This window comes from Mytilus galloprovincialis, chromosome 2 (assembly GCF_965363235.1).
Source record: "Mytilus galloprovincialis chromosome 2, xbMytGall1.hap1.1, whole genome shotgun sequence".
Classification (NCBI taxonomy): domain Eukaryota; kingdom Metazoa; phylum Mollusca; class Bivalvia; order Mytilida; family Mytilidae; genus Mytilus; species Mytilus galloprovincialis.
The window spans coordinates 23968965-23988480 of NC_134839.1; the positions used below are offsets into that span (position 1 = coordinate 23968965).

A 19516-nucleotide genomic window follows, 5' to 3' on the forward strand; every position below is an offset into this window, starting at 1 on the left:
GAAATCTACGATTTAATCAGAAATAGAAGGAATTGAACTGTATTGATATGGAACACGATGTTGACGTTATTGCTGAGAACGTAGTAAGATCGCGCTATGAACGTAGTATAATCGTGGTAAGAACGTGTTATAATCGCAGTAAGTAAGATCGTGTTGCAATCGGATAACTCGTGGTATGGTCGTAGTGAGAACGTGAAGAGCGTAGAAAGATCTTGATAAGCGTAGTGAGGTCGCAGAATAAGCGCGGTGAGAACGTGGTATAATCGTAGCGGGATCTTTGTAGAAGCGTAGAGAGGACGTAGTAGCATCGTGAAAACAACGAAAATTTACATTTTCATCCGCTCAAACCACGACCTCTAAATTTATTTTAGATCGTGGTGAGCGTCGTGCGATCGTGGTCTAGTGGGACTGGGGCTTTACCTTTCTCTTGATTCTTTATATCTTCAAATGTGCCTGCAAATGGCCACGGCAAACATTTATTCAGTTCAAAAATGAGACTACATGCAAATCTCCATTTGTGTTTTGATTTTTAATTCTATTTTATAAATGAAGACGGCCTATCTAACAAGGTGTAATAATCAGATAGAATTTTCTCTTGTAATTTCAAAACTTTTTGTTGAATATCTTTGATATTTTTTTTGATAGAAATATCATAATTTTTATTTACAGTTACAGAATAGAATTGTTGGGCTCAAAGACTTTGTGGAAAGCAGTCAGAGACAAATTCATAGATTGTCATCACCAAAAATTAAGGTAGAATTACTCAATTTGTTATGGTATTCCTATTGACCCCCCTTTCTTTAGTAGTAAAGTATACGGTAGTATTTGCTTTCCTTTGTTTTAATCAACAACTCCATAAACCAATATTGAATTACATGTACATCTATAGGTTTAAAACGGGTGAAAATGGGATATTACTTGATGTCAACTTGAGTTATTTAATTTTCGTGAGTTTATTATTACTATTTTTAAAAATTAAATAACAAGAGTTCATATCAAGCAATATCTCATTTTCACAAGTTGTAAAACCTTTTTCTTGTATGGTCAACACTCATTATGTTGAATAAAAAATTCTGCATAATGTTGATCTAGTCTTTTCCACATTCCAATATGACACCATATGTCCTTTTCCGGTGTCAAATTTAAACATCAGACATTTTAAGACTTTTTGTACGCTTGTCTGAAAAAAAAAATTGTCATGTGAAAAATATGAGTGTTTTGTATATTGTTGAAGAAATCACATATGTCTGTTGCCATGGACTAAATATACATCTTAACCTTTGAAAGTCATCAATGACCTAGGGAATAGTTTGTGGAAACGCTGTAATATGATCTTATAGTACTTTGTAAGGCAATCAAATTAACACAGATTTTCGTATCACATTTTTGTATCACACTCTATGCAGTGTGATAGAAAAATATTTATCCATGCAAGAAATAGATAAAAGGCCACAACCATAAGAGAATAAAAGTGATCTAATAGGCCAATTTAAATTAATTGATAGATTTTCATCCCGCCCGCCCCTCGAAAATCGTGCTGCCCCGATTTTTAATTTTTTGGTGGAAGAAGACTTCAAGTCTTCTGAAGACCTATGGTGCCGACTTTACAACCATTACAACCTCTGAATGCCGCATCCGTTTCTGTGCTTTACAATTTCATAACAACTTCCGATTCTTGACACCGATTTTTACACATGATTAAGCATCTGAATCTTTTTATTTGTCAATTAGGATTGAAAAACAAATCACTATCGTAAATATGTACCCTTTTATTTATGTAAATTATTAGATTTCATCTCATCTATATGAACATTGTTTGTTTACTTGGAACCGGATGTTTTTAATGTAGATATTTGTAGTATGCATGCGTGAATTTGGATCGGGTCGACTCGCCCTGTTTACATGTTCACCCTTGGTCTGTTCGTCCTGAGTTCTTTCGACCATATAGTTCGCCCTGTGTTCATTCTCTTCACTCTTATCAAGGACGTTTTATAATACGTCCTTGCATGTATTAGAAAATATTAAAAATCGTTAAAAAAAACCTCTAAAACAGATTTAGTGAAAATCATCTGTTCCTTATTTTCTTCCCAAGGTAAACCAATCGTGTTCAGCCAATCAAATTCTGTGTTTCTCATAATCAAATTAATAAGCCAATCAAAAACGTTTTCTCTGAAGATTATTCTAACATGCTAGATTTTGAACTTTGCTGTTTTCATCTTGTAAAATTGTGAACATGGCACTGCCGCAGGTGAATTTTCATCTGCAAAGAGGGTTCTTAAACAGCTTAAGGACAAAAGCATGGCTGATTGACAAAATTCAATGATGCAGTACTACCATAAAGATAGTAGTTTTTTCACTAATTTATTGACATAATACGTTATTTTTGTATTCAATCAAATAATAAAAAAGAAGATATAAGTTTAGAAACATCACAAAATTCTTTTGACATGTTTTGACCATTTAATACGTGATAGATGCATAGTTCTTTGGGAAAGTTTCATCAACTAATATGAATATAAAGGTGCTCATTTTTTACAGTGGGTTGTTATGGTCTTCCCATGCGGGTAACCCCTCATTTGGAGTGTTGTTCTCAACCTGTAAAAGGTCCATCATTGTGCATAATTCAAAATTGGAAATTTCAACAAGCATCATATATTCTTACACAAGAAAATAAACCCTGGTCTGCTAGCTACATGTTCATGTTTTCTACTGATTTAATAACTAGAATCATGCAAACAGACTTAAGGAAAGGCATGTAAGCTCATCATACAAATATGACACTTTTTCTACACAATCTAGATCGTGCAAAATACTTCGCTAAAAATTGTAACCTTTAAAATTGTTATCGCGCACTAAAAACCCCCATGGGAACTTTCAAAAGTGGCAGGTATGTAACAAGTCTTACTATTTTTATGCCCCATTTATGGGCATTATGTCTTCTGGTCTGTCAGTCCGTCCTGCTTCAGGTTAAAGTTTATGGTCGAGGTAGTTTTTGATGAAGTTGAAATCCAATCAACTAGAAACTTAGTACACATGTGTTCCTTATGATATGATCTTTCTAATTTTTCTGCCAAATTAAAGATTTTACCTAATTTTCAGGGTCCACTGAACATAGAAAATGATTGTACGGATGGGAAATCCATGTACTTATGACACATTCTTGCTTGAAGAAAAAAAATATGTCATAACGATAATGGAACAAAATAGGCTGGGCTAGTGGGGCTGCTGTTATGGTAATTCAAGTTACCTTTTATTCACCTTCCTCCACCTCAGAGCTATCAGCTCTTTGATTTTTAAATTTTACGAATTCCTGGATTATGTTCATTTCTGTTACCGGTATCCGTATAGACAATTTCGTTTTTAGTTAACATCCAGTAACAATATTCAACATGGTTTTCGTGATACTTAGAGGGAAAACGGTACTATTTATTCTGCCATTGGCGACAATATTAACATTTTCTAAATTTACCACTTTTTAAGATAAAAACCTGGATAAATCAGTTATATGTTGTGTTAGTACTTTATTATTCTGTTTTAAAAATTATAGCCAAATAGTATCATGACCAACTTTAAACGGAGCTTGTTTATGTTATCCAGGCCCACCATCATTTTGCACCAAATTTATGAAATTTTGGAAGTTTTTCGAATAATTCTCCAGAAAATATTTCAATAGGTTTCAAAATTTATATTGTAAATATACACACTGCAGTTATTCATAGATAAATAGAAAATATATTGTACCCTTACATCCAGTCACAGCGCTCCTAATTTGACTTCCTTCACCTGCCTTGGGTACACATAAGGCCAACCTAATGCTGGGGAAATTAAAAACTACCATTTTCCCTAGAGTAGCATGCGGTGTGAATGAAAAGAAATCGTGGTACGCTACGAATTTCAATGATGAAAAAAACGTTTTTGATTTATATAATGACTTCGTGTCAGGAAATCTGGACCATAAACCGCCAGTGGATGAAATGTAAAACGCTAGAATAATGGCACACATTGGAACAAAAAAAAGTGAATTGAATACGGAAATCGATCCCTGCACAAAGTTTTGTGATGCGGTACCTTGTCTTGGACCCTACATTGAATACAAGGTAAATAAAGATGAAAATGAAAACTGTGTAAATAATGCTAAAGCTGATTTTAATGCAGGATGCAAATAAAACTGATCATCTGCCTAACATTAAACATGAATTAAACCAAAAGAACAAATTATTTAATGATTTAAGATGTTGCCAATAAAAACTATTCTTTTAGAATTTGGATAAAATTTGAAAAAGTATGATGATTTTTTTTTAGTTTCACAGCAATACCGATCAGAATGTAGTGCTTCGAAAAAACAAGTTTTCCAAGGGGATAAGGAGAGGTGGGAATATTTAGCACCTGTGTCTAATATCAATCCAACAAAGCGATCAAGATACAATTTATTACATACTGCTATTATACATAGTGACTTTTTTGCTCCTATTGTGGTCAATGACTACTATCCGGGTGAACCAAACAGAAGATATGACTATTTCAAAGGCCTAATAGTTCCGGTAAAATGCTGTCAATTTACATATACTGGATCAAAAGAACACTTGATGTTTCTGTGGAAAGTTTCAATGGTATCTGAGAGTGATTTACTGACAAAGAACATGCAAATAACATGCATTTTGCGTAAATAACTCCCAGTGTATCACAGTCGGGTAATGCGAGGTGAATTTCTTTCTTTGTTTGGTCGCACAATTTCCATGCTTTTTAAAGAGAGGCTTATAGACGTTTCACTGGGGACCAGTCTGCATCACAGACAGCAGTTGACAAGCGCATTAGTGAAATTTTAGACAATGAAGACTCTGAAATTATTTGTGACTTAAGATTAAAAAACCGGGGTCAACCCGAAAAGTATAATGATTTTCTTTCAGAATGCCAAAACTATATAAATGAGAAGCTTGAATTAGCTGTAGATGACAGACGGCATTACAAAATTGATAAGGGAGGGTGATGTTATTACTGATTTGGCAGATGCTTTTTCAGTTAGAGATCTTTATGAACAGGTTAAAGCTAAATTACCACCAAACATTTTAGTCCCTTCACAGCAATGGTTGTGTTGGCAATTTTGGCCACGACATGCCAATTTTCAGTCTTCTTATAGATATACAGGCAAGTTAAAAGTAAAATTTATGATTCAAAGTCGCCAATTTAGAAAGACTCATGCAGATATGCAATATGCTTCTGCTATTTTTATACGACCGCAAAAATTAAAAAAATTTTGGTCGTATATTGGTATCTAGTTGGCGTAGTCGTCGTCGTCGTCAGCGTCCGAATACTTTTAGTTTTCGCACTCTAACTTTAGTAAAAATGAAAAGAAATCTATGAAATTTTAACACAAGGTTTATGACCACAAAAGGAAGGTTGGGATTGATTTTGGAGTTTTGGTCCCAACATTTTAGGAATTAGGGGCCAAAAAGGGCCCAAATAAGCATTTTCTGGGTTTTCGCACTATAACTTTAGTTTAAGTAAATAGAAATCTATGAAATTTTGACACAAGGTTTATGACCACAAAAGGAAGGTTGGGATTGATTTTGGGAGTTTTAGTTCGAATAGTTTAGGAATTAGGGGCCAAAAAAGGGCCCAAATAAGCATTATTCTTGGTTTTCGCACAATAACTTTAGTATAAGTGAATAGAAATCAATGAAATTTAAACACAAGGTTTATGACCACAAAGGGAAGGTTGGGATTGATTTTGGGAGTTCACAGAGGTCTGAACAGTTTAGGAATTAGGGGCCAAAAAGGGGCCCAAGTAAGCATTATTCTTGATTTTCGCACCATAACTTTAGTATAAGTAAATAGAAATCTATGAAATTTAAACACAAGGTTTATGACCATAAAAGGAAGGTTGGTTTGATTTTGGGAGTTTTGGTCCCAACAGTTAAGGAATAAGGGGCCCAAAGGGTCCATCAAAAATTGAATAATTGGGGTTCTTTGATATGCCGAATCTAACTGTGTATGTAGATTCTTAATTTTTGGTCCCGTTTTGAAATTGGTCTACATTAAGGTCCAAAGGGTCCAAAATTAAACTTAGTTTGATTTTAACAAAAATTGAATTCTTGGGGTTCTTTGATATGCTGAATCTAAAAATGTACTTAGATTTTTGATTATTGGCCCAGTTTTCAAGTTGGTCCAAATCAGAGTCCAAAATTAAACTTTGTTTGATTTCATCAAAAATTAAATAATTGGGGTTCTTTGATATGCCAAATCAAACTGTGTATGTAGATTCTTAATTTTAAGTCCCGTTTTCAAATTGGTCTACATTAAAGTCCAAAGGGTCCAAAATTAAACTAAGTTTGATTTTAACAAGAATTGAATGCTTGGGCTTTTTTGATATGCTGAATCTAAACATGTACTTAGATTTTTGATTATGGGCCCAGTTTTCAAGTTGGTTCAAATCAGGATCCAAAATTATTATATTAAGTATTGTGCAATAGCAAGAAATTTTCAATTGCACAGTATTCAGCAATAGCAAGAAATCTTCAATTGCACAGTATTGTGCAATAGCAAGAAATTTTCAATTGCACAGTATTGGGCAATAGCAAGAAATCTTCAATTGCACAGTATTGTGCAATAGCAAATATTTTCAATTGCTCAGTAGTGTACAATAGCAAGAAATATCTAATTGCACAATATTGTGCAATAGCAAGAAATTTTCAATTGATTGGAGTTATCTTTTTTTGTCCAGAATAGTAGTTGAATCAACTTAAATCATTGTTTTATATAATATACAATGTGTATTCACTTTTACTACCAACTGATAAATTAAAACAATCTTTACCATTCAGTGATAACAAGCACCTTTTGTTACATTTTAATATTTTATGATGTATTTAAATGAGTAGTTATTGTTGCAAACTCCATTAGAAATTTGAATTGAGATCAGTTTTGGAAAAAGGGAAAGGGGGATGTGAAAAAAAATGGGGGGGGGGGGTTAAATTTTTCTCATTTCAGATTTGATAAATAAAAAGAAAATTTCTTCAAACATTTTTTTGAGAGGATTAATATTCAACAGCATAGTGAATTGCTCAGAGGCAAAAAAAAATTTTTAAGTTCATTAGACCACATTCATTCTTTGTCCCAAACCTATGCTGTGTCAACTATTTAATCACAATCCAAATTTAGAGCTGAATCCATCTTGAATATTTGTGTCCATACTTGCCCCAACCGTTCAGGGTTCAACCCCTGCGGTCGTATAAAGCTGCGCCCTGCAGAGCATACCCGTAGCCAGGAGGGGTTCGAGGGGTTCGGACGAACCCCCCCTTGAAAACTAATAAGCACTGTTAAAGTCGATGTTCTGTTCGAATTGTGACTGTTAAAGTCGAGTTTGTGAGTCAAACGAACCCCCCTTTGGAAAATCCTGGCTACGGGCCTGCAGAGCATCTGGTTATGTACCAAAAAGAGTTTGCAATAATGTATAAACCATTTTGTAATTTTTGTGTATGGATGATAAGCACAAATTGAAAGTTGGGGAGCCTGGATATCCAGTTGCAACTGTGGAAAGGGGGAAGCAAGTCATTGTTGCCATGGGAAAGAAATTTGAAGTTGCTGATCACGACTTCACAAAATTTTCCAAGTGTATATATTTATTTTCAGAGATTCCAGATAATAATTGAACAAACATTTTATGGTAGGCAAGTGTTTGTTGGTGTAAAAGAAACAGAATTTCAATCTTCTTCCCCATGGCGACATGCATCTGAAATGTCTAAAATTTTGAAAAATTCATTTCTAGATCAAGCCCATTTTAATTTTTTACAGCGACTGGGGTCCCGACCATAGATTGACATATGTTTCTGTTCAAATGTCTTTGATTTGCCTGTTTCTTATATTTGATGATATGATTTGTGTTGCTAGAACCCCTCCACAAAATAAAGAATAATGAACCTGGGTTTTCAGTCAGTAGGACTGATGCGTGAAAAAACAGAGCACTATGAAAAACAATTACATTCTGTAAATTCATTAGGTGAAATTAGAAAACTAGCAGAAAAATATCCTACTGTTGAGGAAGAGGTTCTAGACTCAGTAGAGCCTGTTCGTATTTTATTGTCAAATGTAATAACTAGGCTCAAATGGAAAGATAAAAACTTAAAGGTATTTGATCCAGCAACAGGGGGTGATATATTTGTTTTCAGACGAGAAATATTGAAAATAGACCAGGATATTAAAGTTACAGATAGTACTCAGCAGGATATTAAAAAAAGAAAATTGTTGATCAGTTTTTTGAATGATCATTTTAAAATCGCTCAGTACATTTTTAGTGTAAATAATGTTGTAAAACATCATGTCATGTTTACAAAAAACGTCGTTTAAGTAATGAAATGTTTGAAAGTCTTTTTCATCTTCTGGACCCAGAGCGGCTTAATTGTAACAAATATAAATCATTTGATCAGTAATATGGAAAGCCAACTTCAGTAAAATATAGACCATCACTTGCTGGCAAACCATCATTTGAACATGGATTACCATTTTCTCCATCTTCTCGGTATGCTAAAAATGTGGAAATGGTTGATCTATGTTCCGATTGTGATAAACCTAGAGTTCTCTACTCCAAAAAGGTAGTAAGGGGTGTCAGAAGGACACAACTATCAAACTATTTAACTGATCTTCAGTACACATCTGGTTTCTCATTTGATGAGTTAGATCTTGAAGAGGAAACCCATATTTTGAAAACTGTTTGTAAGAAAAAACATAACATGTACCGGTAACTGTACTGTTGAATTAACTTATTATTCTGCTGGTTTTGAAGCTGTTCGTTTCTTTTGTGGAACTGATGAGCTTGGACCTGCTGAGGCAGGTCATGAAGACGAAGATAATAAATATTATCCGATATGTACTGGTTGTAAAGAGAACTTGTCGAAAGACGTACTAGGAACAAATTTAATCCTGAATGACTTTGAAAAATATTAAACCAAAATTTTCTATAAATCATACATTGTTACAAATATGTTTGAACTCTTTGTTTTGATACATTCCAAAATTTGTAATACATTGCATTTAAATATCATTTTTGTTTTGTTTAATAAAACAGATAGTTTTATTTAAATTTAACTTTTATTGTCATTCACTTTGATATGGTCAACTGCTGGATAATTTTCCCAATGGATATTTGTCAAAGAAATGAAATTTGAATCTTGTCACATGAGATGGATCATCTGATATTGAAGACTATTTCTGTGACCTTTTGGTCAGTTTAATTCTGCAGATATTGGAAGTTGAAATTTCTATTGTGCATGTGTCTGGAATAAAATATAATATAAAAAAGAAGATGCGGTATGATTGCCAATCAGACACTATTCACAAGAGACCAAATAACACAGAAATTAAGAACTATAGCCAAGGTCATCTTATGGCCTTCAATAATGAGCAAAATAAGCCATTTTATAACGTTTACATATTAGTAACACCTTACAAAATAGTTTCATATAACATAAAAAAATAAAAAATAAATCCTCCCACCCGCGCCATTTTTTCAAAAAGTTGGATGAAAATCGAATTAATTTTAGTTGGCCATACACATAACAGTGTAGTTTTAATAATTTTAAGTGTACCCATAGCAGACAGCTATGTCAGTGGATCTCTGATGAATGGTTGTCTCATTTGCAATCATACCACATCTCCTTATTGTATATGGACATCATGATATTTGAAAAAAAAAGGGGGCAGGCAGCTTTTACAGTAAAAAAAGATGCACAGATAAGTCAAAATTAATGAAATCTTTAAGCAACTCACAGGAGTCATTGTATCTGTATCACAATTTTAACCCTCTTTTATTTTTTTTTGCCAATTTCAAGTAACTATATGCATTTTGTATATAGCTAGAACAGGATAATGGATACACAAAAGCTCTGTTAAGAAAAAATGATAAAGAAACATATAGGGCACCCAGTTTACCATTACCAAAAATATTGTTGTTGCATTGTAATAATTCTATGCAAAAATGCTAGGTTAATGATACAGGCTTCTTAATACAACCTCTAATTTTTTTCAATAATGTTTAAATGTGCATTTTCTTTTGTTTTTATTGAACTAAAACATAAGTCAATGCTTTACATAAATACAGGTTCCTTGGAGGGTCTGGTTTTCTGTATTTTTATAGACATATTTGAGATCAACCTGTCATCCTGCTTTCTGTATACTTGTAGTCAAGATTGAAACAAATTTATGAGGAGTGCAGTGCAGACAAGGGGAAAAAAGTTATACAAAGAATGAAGATGACATTGGAAAAGGGGATTGACATACAGAGAAAAGACATGTTCCAAGAAGTGTCAAAAGAGATCGTAGCAGAACTAGAAACTCTGATGGTATTAATTATTTCTACCTTTGGTAACACATTAATTGAACACTGCAATTGACCTTTGCTTTAAATACTGTCATGTTTTATGGACATCCAGTGTCCTGCTTGTGTATGGCTGAAGGTGACAACAAATATGGAGTTGTCATTTTAACATGTTTCAGAAGTTAATGCAACCTTTTTGACTTGGTGTTTCACCTATCACAGACATATGCATGATTCATAAAAGTGATACAGTAAAAACCGGCTAGCTATATTTGGGGCTATGAAAAATGGCCAGTTTTGGACAGTCTGTCAGTATATTTAGATTTCTGTATTTGCATGAAGTCATTGACTTGTTACCTTAGATATTTTTATGCCACCGCCATAGGGGAGGGGGCATTAAGTTTTACCCTTGTCCATCTGTACATACGTACGTACGTCCGTACGTCCGTACGTCCCATAATTAGTTTCCGTTCTCTAACTTTAGTTTGCCTCAACCAAATGTTGTGAAACTTTTAAACAATGCTTATTATCACAAAACACAGATCAAGTTTGAATTTTGGTGGCGTCACTTATACCGCTCTAGAGTTATGGTCCTTTAGGAATGGAAAAATTACTAAATTCTTCGTTTCCGTTCTCTAACTTTAGTTTGCCTCAACCAAATGTTATGAAACTTATACACAATGCTTATTACAACAAAACACAAATCAAGTTTGAATTTTGTTGGTGTCACTTTTATAGTTCTAGAGTTATGCCCCATTATTCATTATAAAAAGGAGGGGTTTCCAGTTTTTGGACAATAACTAAAAAATGCTTTCTCCAATTTGCAAGAAACTTTGGTCAATTGTTTTTATCTATTGACATAAGCTCCCTTTTGATTTTTATAAATTTTAGATTTTACGTTTTCGAGTTGTGGGGTTTTATTCATTAAAAAAAGGGGGATTTTCCAGTTTTTCGGACAATAACTCAAAAATGCTTTCAGCAGTTCTCATGAAATCTTGGTGATTTGTATATATCTATTGATGTAAGCTCCCTTTTGATTTTATAAATTTTAGATTTTTCGTTTCCGAGTTGTGGGGTTTTATTCATTAAAAAAAGGGAGATTTTCCAGTTTTCAGACAAGAACTAAAAAACGCTTTCAGCAGTTCTCATGAAACTTTGGTGAATTGTTTATATCTATTGATGTAAGCTGCCTTTTGATTTTTATAAATTTTAGATTTTATGTTTTTGAGTTATGGGGTTTTATTCATTAAAAAAAGGGTGATTTTCCAGTTTTTATACGACCGCAAAAATTGAAAATTTTTTGGTCGTATATTGGTATCATGTTGGCGTCGTCGTCTGTGTCGTTATCGTCGTCGTCGTCGTCGTAGTCTGAAGACTTATGGTTTTCGCACTATAACTTTAGTTTAAGTAAATAAAAATCTATGAAATTTAAATACAAGGTTTATGACCACAAAAGGAAGGTTGGGATTGATTTTGGAAGTTTTGGTCCCAACAGTTTAGGAATAAGGGGCCAAAAAGGACCCAAATAAGCATTTTCTTGGTTTTCGCACTTTAACTTTAGTTTAAGTAAATAGAAATCTATGAAAATTTGACACAAGGTTTATGACCACAAAAGGAAGGTTGGGATTGATTTTGGGAGTTTTGGTTCTAACTGTTTAGGAATTAGGGTCCAAAAAAGGGCCCAAATAAGCATTATTCTTGGTTTTCGCACAATAACTTTAGTATAAGTGAATAGAAATCAATAAAATTTAAACACAAGGTTTATGAACACAAAAGGAAGGTTGGGATTGATTTTGGGAGTTGAGATCCAAACAGTTTAGGAATTAGGGGCCAAAAAGAGGCACACAAAAGCATTTTTCTTGGTTTTCGCACCATAACTTTAGTATAAGTAAATAGAAATCTATGAAATTTAAACACAAGGTTTATGACCATAGAAAGAAGGTTGGGATTGATTTTTGGAGTTTTGGTCCCAACAGTTTAGGATTAAGGGGCCCAAAGGGTCCAAAATTAAACTTTGTTTGATTTCATCAAAAATTAAATAATTGGGGTTCTTTGATATGCCAAATCTAACTGTGTATGTAGATTCTTAATTTTTGGTCCCGTTTTCAAATTGGTCTACATTAAAGTCCAAAGGGTCCAAAATTAAACTAAGTTTGATTTTAACAAAAATTGAATTTTTGGGCTTCTTTGATATGCTGAATCTAAACATGTACTTAGATTTTTGATTATGGGCCCAGTTTTCAAGTTGGTCCAAATCAGGATCCAAAATTATTATATTAAGTATTGTGCAATAGCAAGAAATTTTCAATTGCACAGTATTCAGCAATAGTAAGAAATCTTCAATTGCACAGTATTGTGCAATAGCAAGAAATTTTCAATTGCACAGTATTGCGCAATAGCAAGAAATCATCAATTGCACAGTATTGTGCAATAGCAAGTATTTTCAATTGCACAGTATTGCGCAATAGCAAGAAATATCTAATTGCACAATAGCAAGAAATTTTCAATTGGAGTTATCTTTCTTTGTCCAGAATAGTAGTTGAATCAACTGAAATCATTGTTTTATACAATATACAATGTATATTCACTTTTACTTCCAACTGATAAATTAAAAAAATCTTTACCATTCAGTGATAACAAGCACTTTTTTTACATTTTAATATTTTATGATGTATTTAAAGAGTAGTTATTGTTGCAAACTCCATTAGAAATTTGAATTGAGATCAGTTTTGGAATAAGGGAAAGGGGGATGTGAAAAAAAATGGGGGGGGGGGTTTAATTTTTTCTGTGTCAGAAACCTATGCTGTGTCAACTATTAATCACAATCCAAAGTTAGAGCTGAATCCAGCTTGAATGTTGTGTCCATACTTGCCCAAACCGTTCAGGGTTCAACCTCTGCGGTCATATAAAGCTGCGCCCTGCAGAGCATCTGGTTTGACAATACCCTTAAAAGTGCTTTGAACAGTTTTCATTAAATTTTCATGCCTTGTTTATATCTATTAAGATAACCTCCCTTTATTTGTTTATTGTCTGACAACAGATTTACAAAGTATTGAGCAACAGCATAGTGTATTGCACAACAGCAAGAAATCTTTAATTGAATATAAATTCAATTCATATAACCAATTTCAAGTTCTTTGACTACATTTATTCAGACACCTATAATATGTCAAATATTTAATTACAATCCAAATTCAGACCTGTATCAAGCTTGAATATTGTGTCCATTTTTGCCCCAACTGTTCAGGGTTGGACCTCTGCGGGTGTATCCAGCTGCGCTCAGTGAAGCAGTTTATTCCTTTCTGTTTTCAATCTTTAGTTTGCTTCAACCAATCTATGATTATAGTTGAATAAACTACAATCAATGCTTTACACAATGCGATGTTGAATTTTGCCTCCCACTGATAAATAAAAGCAATCTTTACCTTTCAGTGCTTTCAAGCACTTTGATTACACTTGTAGGGTTATGCCCCTTTACAGATTGAAAAATTGTTGAATATTTCGTTTTCATTCTTTAACTTAAGTTTGTCTCAACTAAATGTTATGAAATGTATATATAATGCTGATTACCACAAAGCTCAGTTTGAGTTCAAATTTTGGTAGTGTCACTTTTACGGTTCTAGAGTTATGCCCCTTTATAATGTCATGTGCTAGCGGGGTGCATCATCTGTATCCCTATGGACACATTCCTCATTTATTTATGTAAAAGTTTATTCTCATTGTAAACTGGAAACTTATAATAACAAATACCATAATAATCTGTTTACTAAAATTTATGTCATGATTTGAACAAAAATATTGTGACATAAACATTAAAAGTTTTCTCTGCATTTTCACAATTTTACTACACAAGATGGTGTCTTTAGTCATCTTATTCTTTTTCTTTAGAAATTCTAGAAATATGTTGTCCTAATTCGAAACAATAAAATGATGAAGTGTTTACATATCCTAGCAGTCAGGATTCTACTTCGTCAAAATTATCTCCCCATTACGCCAGTTCATTTTTACAATCGTAGAAATGGAAGCCATTGTAGGGATGACGCGCTGCCAATTTAGCTCTTGAAAACCGATAAATTTGTCCACATAGCACCGTTACGATCCTTATATGTCATTTGTATTTTAAAAGAAAAATGTATCTACTAGCTAATGAGCATCAGTTAATGTTCTTGTCTGCATTGAGACCACTTAAAACTATTGTCTAATCGGTTGTCAGGTGGAATTTGCGAAAATTCATAAAAATTAAAAAAATTCTAAATAAATATTTTGTGGAAGGGCAGACTAATAAGTTTCAGTGGTTGAAGACTATAAACCCTAATTATCACACACAAAAAATGATTTTTTTTCGAAGATATGCATTTTTACCATCCAACTTAAAAGACTGTCGTCAAGTACTTTTAATAAAAATTAGCTATTCGAACACACCTACTCTTTTTTTTGTGATTCATTAGAAAGGTATTTCACTTGACCCATATATTTCATCTTTTAGTACTATGAATTTTTGATGTAATAAATTCAACCTGTAGCCTTGATATATAAAAATGATAGAATCTGTAGCGAGATGATGTATCAAATACTCTTGCTTTATACGTTTTCAAGACAAAATATTCAACTCAAACACGCCCTAACGTAAAAAGGTGCACTCGATTTTCTCTTTTCGAGACAATTGTTACACATTTTTGGGAATTTTTTCTTGAGTCACATAATGGAAGGGCAGACACGAAAATTACTGAACTAATAGATTGATATGTTCTCCGTCCGCCGTAAAAAAACAACTTAAAAATCGAAGGTTATGCGTTTTCTACATTTAACTTGATAGATACCCATGTCGTCGACTTGATATCTAATTGTTTTGCTTAACTATGAAATAGATAAATTGAAAACTTATGCAAATGGTGTTTTCGAACAGAAATGTCATTTTGTTTGTTTCTATTAACTTTTAAAATGTTTGTTACTATAGTAAACATTACAGTAAGCATTTATCGCTTTTTCTAACAAAGAGCTTCGATTCTTTTGTTCTATTTCAACCGGGTTTCCGCCTGCTAGTATGTCATTGCTCAAAGTGAACTTTGTCCTTTATTTACTTTAGCCATGTTTTCTTATTATTCAAAAATTTATACTCACATAATGATATATCATCTCCACTTTTGGCAGATTGAGCCAACATTTGTGATTACAATGCTGCACCATCTAACAGTAGTCTTGCCCATTCTGACTACATCATTCTTGACCAATGGCAATGCAGAAGAATGATATATATACTCATGCAATTAAAACAGTTGCATACTGTAGATTTCATATCAATAAGATAGTAATTACAATGGCAAAAAACATATCATATGTATTCAATGAAATTTTGCAAATGAAATCTGGTGCAGTGTGGGTGGGTGTCTTTCCATGATACGTACACATTTTTGTTGTTGAAGTTACAATCAAACTTATTTCATACAATTATTTGTAGAAACCATGAAGGTTACTTTGTTTAAGTATTGAAGAAAATGCCAATTACTCTTTTTATATAATTGCAGAAAATTATAAAAGAAAAAATTTTGTGTGTATGTACCGAACTAGTCAGATTTATAAAGACGACATTTGAACCTTTGTGGACACATGCAGACACTCAAGACCTTCGAAATACAATATTTGATGGTGGGTAATTCAGTTGTTATAAAATAATAAGATAACAACACCTAATTGTCTAAAAGATGATGAACAACTTGAAACTTTAAACTATGGTTCATGTAGTATAAGTAAATGACTTTTGTAATTAATTTTTAAATGGTTAAACAAGTTATGTTTCCAGACAATATCTTCTGAGACATACATAAATCTTAAACAAAATTGTTTAGTAATGCAACTTGAAAAAATATTTGTGGTCACTTATACAAAGGTCAAGATCACTTCAGCAGCTTATGCACTGAAATGTGAACATTGCCTACAGTCATGTATTTACACCAAACGTCAAAGCATCCAAACAGTCATAAGTTCCAGAAGAATTTATATCTTTCAAAAAGTCTATCGATAGGATAATGCTGACCCAGATCTCCACTATATTCCATATGTTTCGGAAAAAAAATAGCTTCTGGGATTTTTGTTCGGCACGACAGTTTTCCCGGCAAACTTTTCCAATTAAACATACTTTTGTTAAGAGTAAAAACAAGCTTTAATTGAATACCCTGCCAAACACTGAAGCATCACCAGTTTCACTTATCTTTGTGAAGTCACCTGGCCCGAAGGGCCAAGTGAGCTTTTCTCGTCACTTGGCATCCGTCATCTGTCATTCGTTGTTGTTAGCTTTTGCAAAAATCTTCTCTTCTGAAACCCCTGGGCCATTTTTAACCCAACTTGGCCTTAATCATAATTAGGGTATATAGTTTTTAAAAAATTGTGTCTGATGACCCTGCCTTCCAACCAAATTGGTTGGCATGGCTAAAAATAGAACAAAGGAGTAAAATGCAGTTTTTGGCTTATATCTCTGAAACTAGAGCATTTAGAGCAAATTTGACATGGGGTCAACATCTATCTGCCCTGAAATTTTCAGACCAATCAGGCAAATCCTTGTTGAGTTGCTGCCACAGAATTAGTAATTTTAAGTAAATTTTGCCGTTTTTGGTTATTATCTTGAATATTATTGTAGATAGAGATAAACAGTAAACAGCAAAAATGTACAGCAAAGTAAGACCTACAAATAAGTAAAAATGACCAAAATGGTCAGTTGACCCCATAAGGAGTTATTGCCCTTTAAAGTCAAAATTTAACAATTTTTCGTAAATTTTTGTAATCTTTTACAAAAATCTCCTGTAACAACAGAGATAGATTTTACCAAACTAGTTTAAAAAATTTCTCTGATGACCCTACCTGCCAACCAACATGGCAGACATGGCTAAAAATAGAACATAGGGAGAAAATGCAGTTTTTACTTATATCTCAGACTCTGAAACTGAAGCAAAAGTATAACAGTTGCATTATTTCATGCATCAGTTGTAAATAAAAATATCAGGTGAGCGACACAGGCTCCTTGGGGCCTCTAGTTTTTAATGGTTTATATCAAATACTATATAGTGGATGGAACCTTACTTGAATATTTTGTCACATATAATAGAAGAAAAATCACTTGATTTAAGTTCACTATATATAAGCTCAAGGTCAAAGTTACTAAAAATAACTATGACAATAAGTATGTTCAAATTTAATAAAACATGATTGATTGTTGGAAGTTAAAGCCACTTTTATCATTATAAGCTGTCTGGTTGTGACTAGATTTTATTGGTTGAGGGAGCTGGAGTGAACGATTATCTTTGGCAGAAAAATCACCAATCCAAGCCCAATAAAATTGAGTCGATTGCACCGATCATTTGCATTTCGAACTGACAACCTCAGTGTTGACTGGTTAAGGATTGCTGTATATGAACAGCCTACCTGTTTTAGTTTGTCAGGGGTGCCTAACACATTATACAACATTTTTGGTTAAGTGCTGTGAAAATCCAATGAGGATTTAAGGATCTGTCTGAAACCTACTTCCTGTCTGACACCTACTTCCTATTAACAGAAACTTTGAATTTTTCAATATTTTGAATGAACTTAACAATTTTTGTCACACTTTTCTCAAGTAACACAGAACATATTTATCAACTTGGTAGTGATGAGTTGTAATGTGTAAGCCATTAAACTGCTTCATGGTGTTCTATACTTTGAATTAAGAGTTGGGATATGCTTAGTATGGAAAATGTCTCCTTCTTAAATTAACCTACCAAAAGGTAATTCATTGCTATTTTTATTAACCCGAACAGAGAACTCATTGTGTTAATTCTACTTTGTATTTGTTGATAGATGTAGATGAAGCTGAGCAAGAATTAACAGTTTTATGTGACACGTTTGGTATAAAGATTTTGGATCAAAAACAAGAACTGGAAGGTCATCACCAACAGCAGGTAAGCGGGACTTTCTCAATGTGTTGAAGACCCATTGGTGGCCTTCAGCTGTTTTCTGCTTTGGTCGGGTTGTTGTCTATTTGGCATATTCCCCATTTCCAACTCAAATTTATTTATTATCAGATTAAAAGTTTTTGGTTGAGATAGTTTACCATGAAGGTCAGGTCACACCAACTTAAAACTAAGTATACATGTTCATTAGGATGAGGACTTCTCAAATTATATGGCTAATTTCATTTTTTTGCTCTGATTAAAGAGTTTACTAAACATAGAAATGTGAAAGTTGGAAATGACAACACTTTTAGGTTTAGGTATTGTCTAGTCATGAGACGAAAGTCTCCTCATGCTAGACATAGAGATGCTAATTTGGTAGCAGTGATTTCAGAGAGTCGAAGATTGGCTGCTGGTACAATAACCGGCAAAATCAATCCCAACCTTCCTTTTGCGGTATTGAACCTTCTGGTAAAATTTCACAGAGATCCATTCACTTAACTGAAGTTATTGTCCAGAAACATCATAGCATTATACGATGTAAAAATAAATTGATGTTGTATGAAAATAACAATAGAAAATATGTTATTCTTATATATATGCATCAATAAAAGATTTTGCTTTGATCATGTTGATCATTTGATTCATTCAATTGTTGGTGTGAAACACCACTTTCATCGATTTTTGATATTTTGTGACCACCAGTTTTAATTGGTGGAGGAAGCTGAAGTGACCACAGAGAACCACTGACCTTTGGCAAGAAAACTGGCCATCCTTTTTTATTAAGATCATATCCAACACAGGTTTTGGGTTCAAACTCACAATTTCAGTGTTGAAAGGCAAGTGATTCTGTAGATACACTTCTTAGACCACTACTTGACCACCAGGTCTCCCCGTTTTTTTTTTAAGTGAAAAATGATATGGTTTGAAACAATGAAGAAGCAGACAGCAGAAAGGAAAATAAGTAAAGTTGAAATCAATTTCTACAACACATTTCTACTACAAACAATTTATCTTCATAAAAACCTTCTGAAAGGTGACATTTTTGTGTTTTTGTACGGATGTCAAAAGATCTCGAATTTAATACTTGGAAACTCGGTCATGATACTCACGAGTACTCAAGTACTCGGATGAATCTTAAACGTGGATTGAAAAGTTTAGATTATATGTGAGATGCGGTGTTTTTATACCCCACCTACAATAGAAGAGGGCCATTATGTTTTCTGGTCTGTGGGTCCGTTCATCCGTCCATCTGTTCGTTGGTTCGTCCATCCGTCTGTCCTGCTTC

At 33.4% G+C, this 19516-nt stretch overlaps 1 protein-coding gene across 1 annotated transcript in view; it reads left to right on the forward strand.

Annotated features, from left to right (window-relative positions):
- Positions 1-673: 673 nt before the first annotated feature.
- Positions 674-19516, forward strand: part of LOC143062176 (uncharacterized) — a 45841-nt gene continuing 26998 nt past the window's right edge. Inside the window, exons 1-4 of the mRNA XM_076233969.1 lie at positions 674-753; positions 10176-10334; positions 15835-15955; positions 18137-18237. Coding sequence (XP_076090084.1) covers positions 10239-10334; positions 15835-15955; positions 18137-18237 — 318 coding nt within the window. The 5' untranslated portion in view covers positions 674-753; positions 10176-10238. The remainder of the gene's footprint in view (positions 754-10175; positions 10335-15834; positions 15956-18136; positions 18238-19516) is intronic.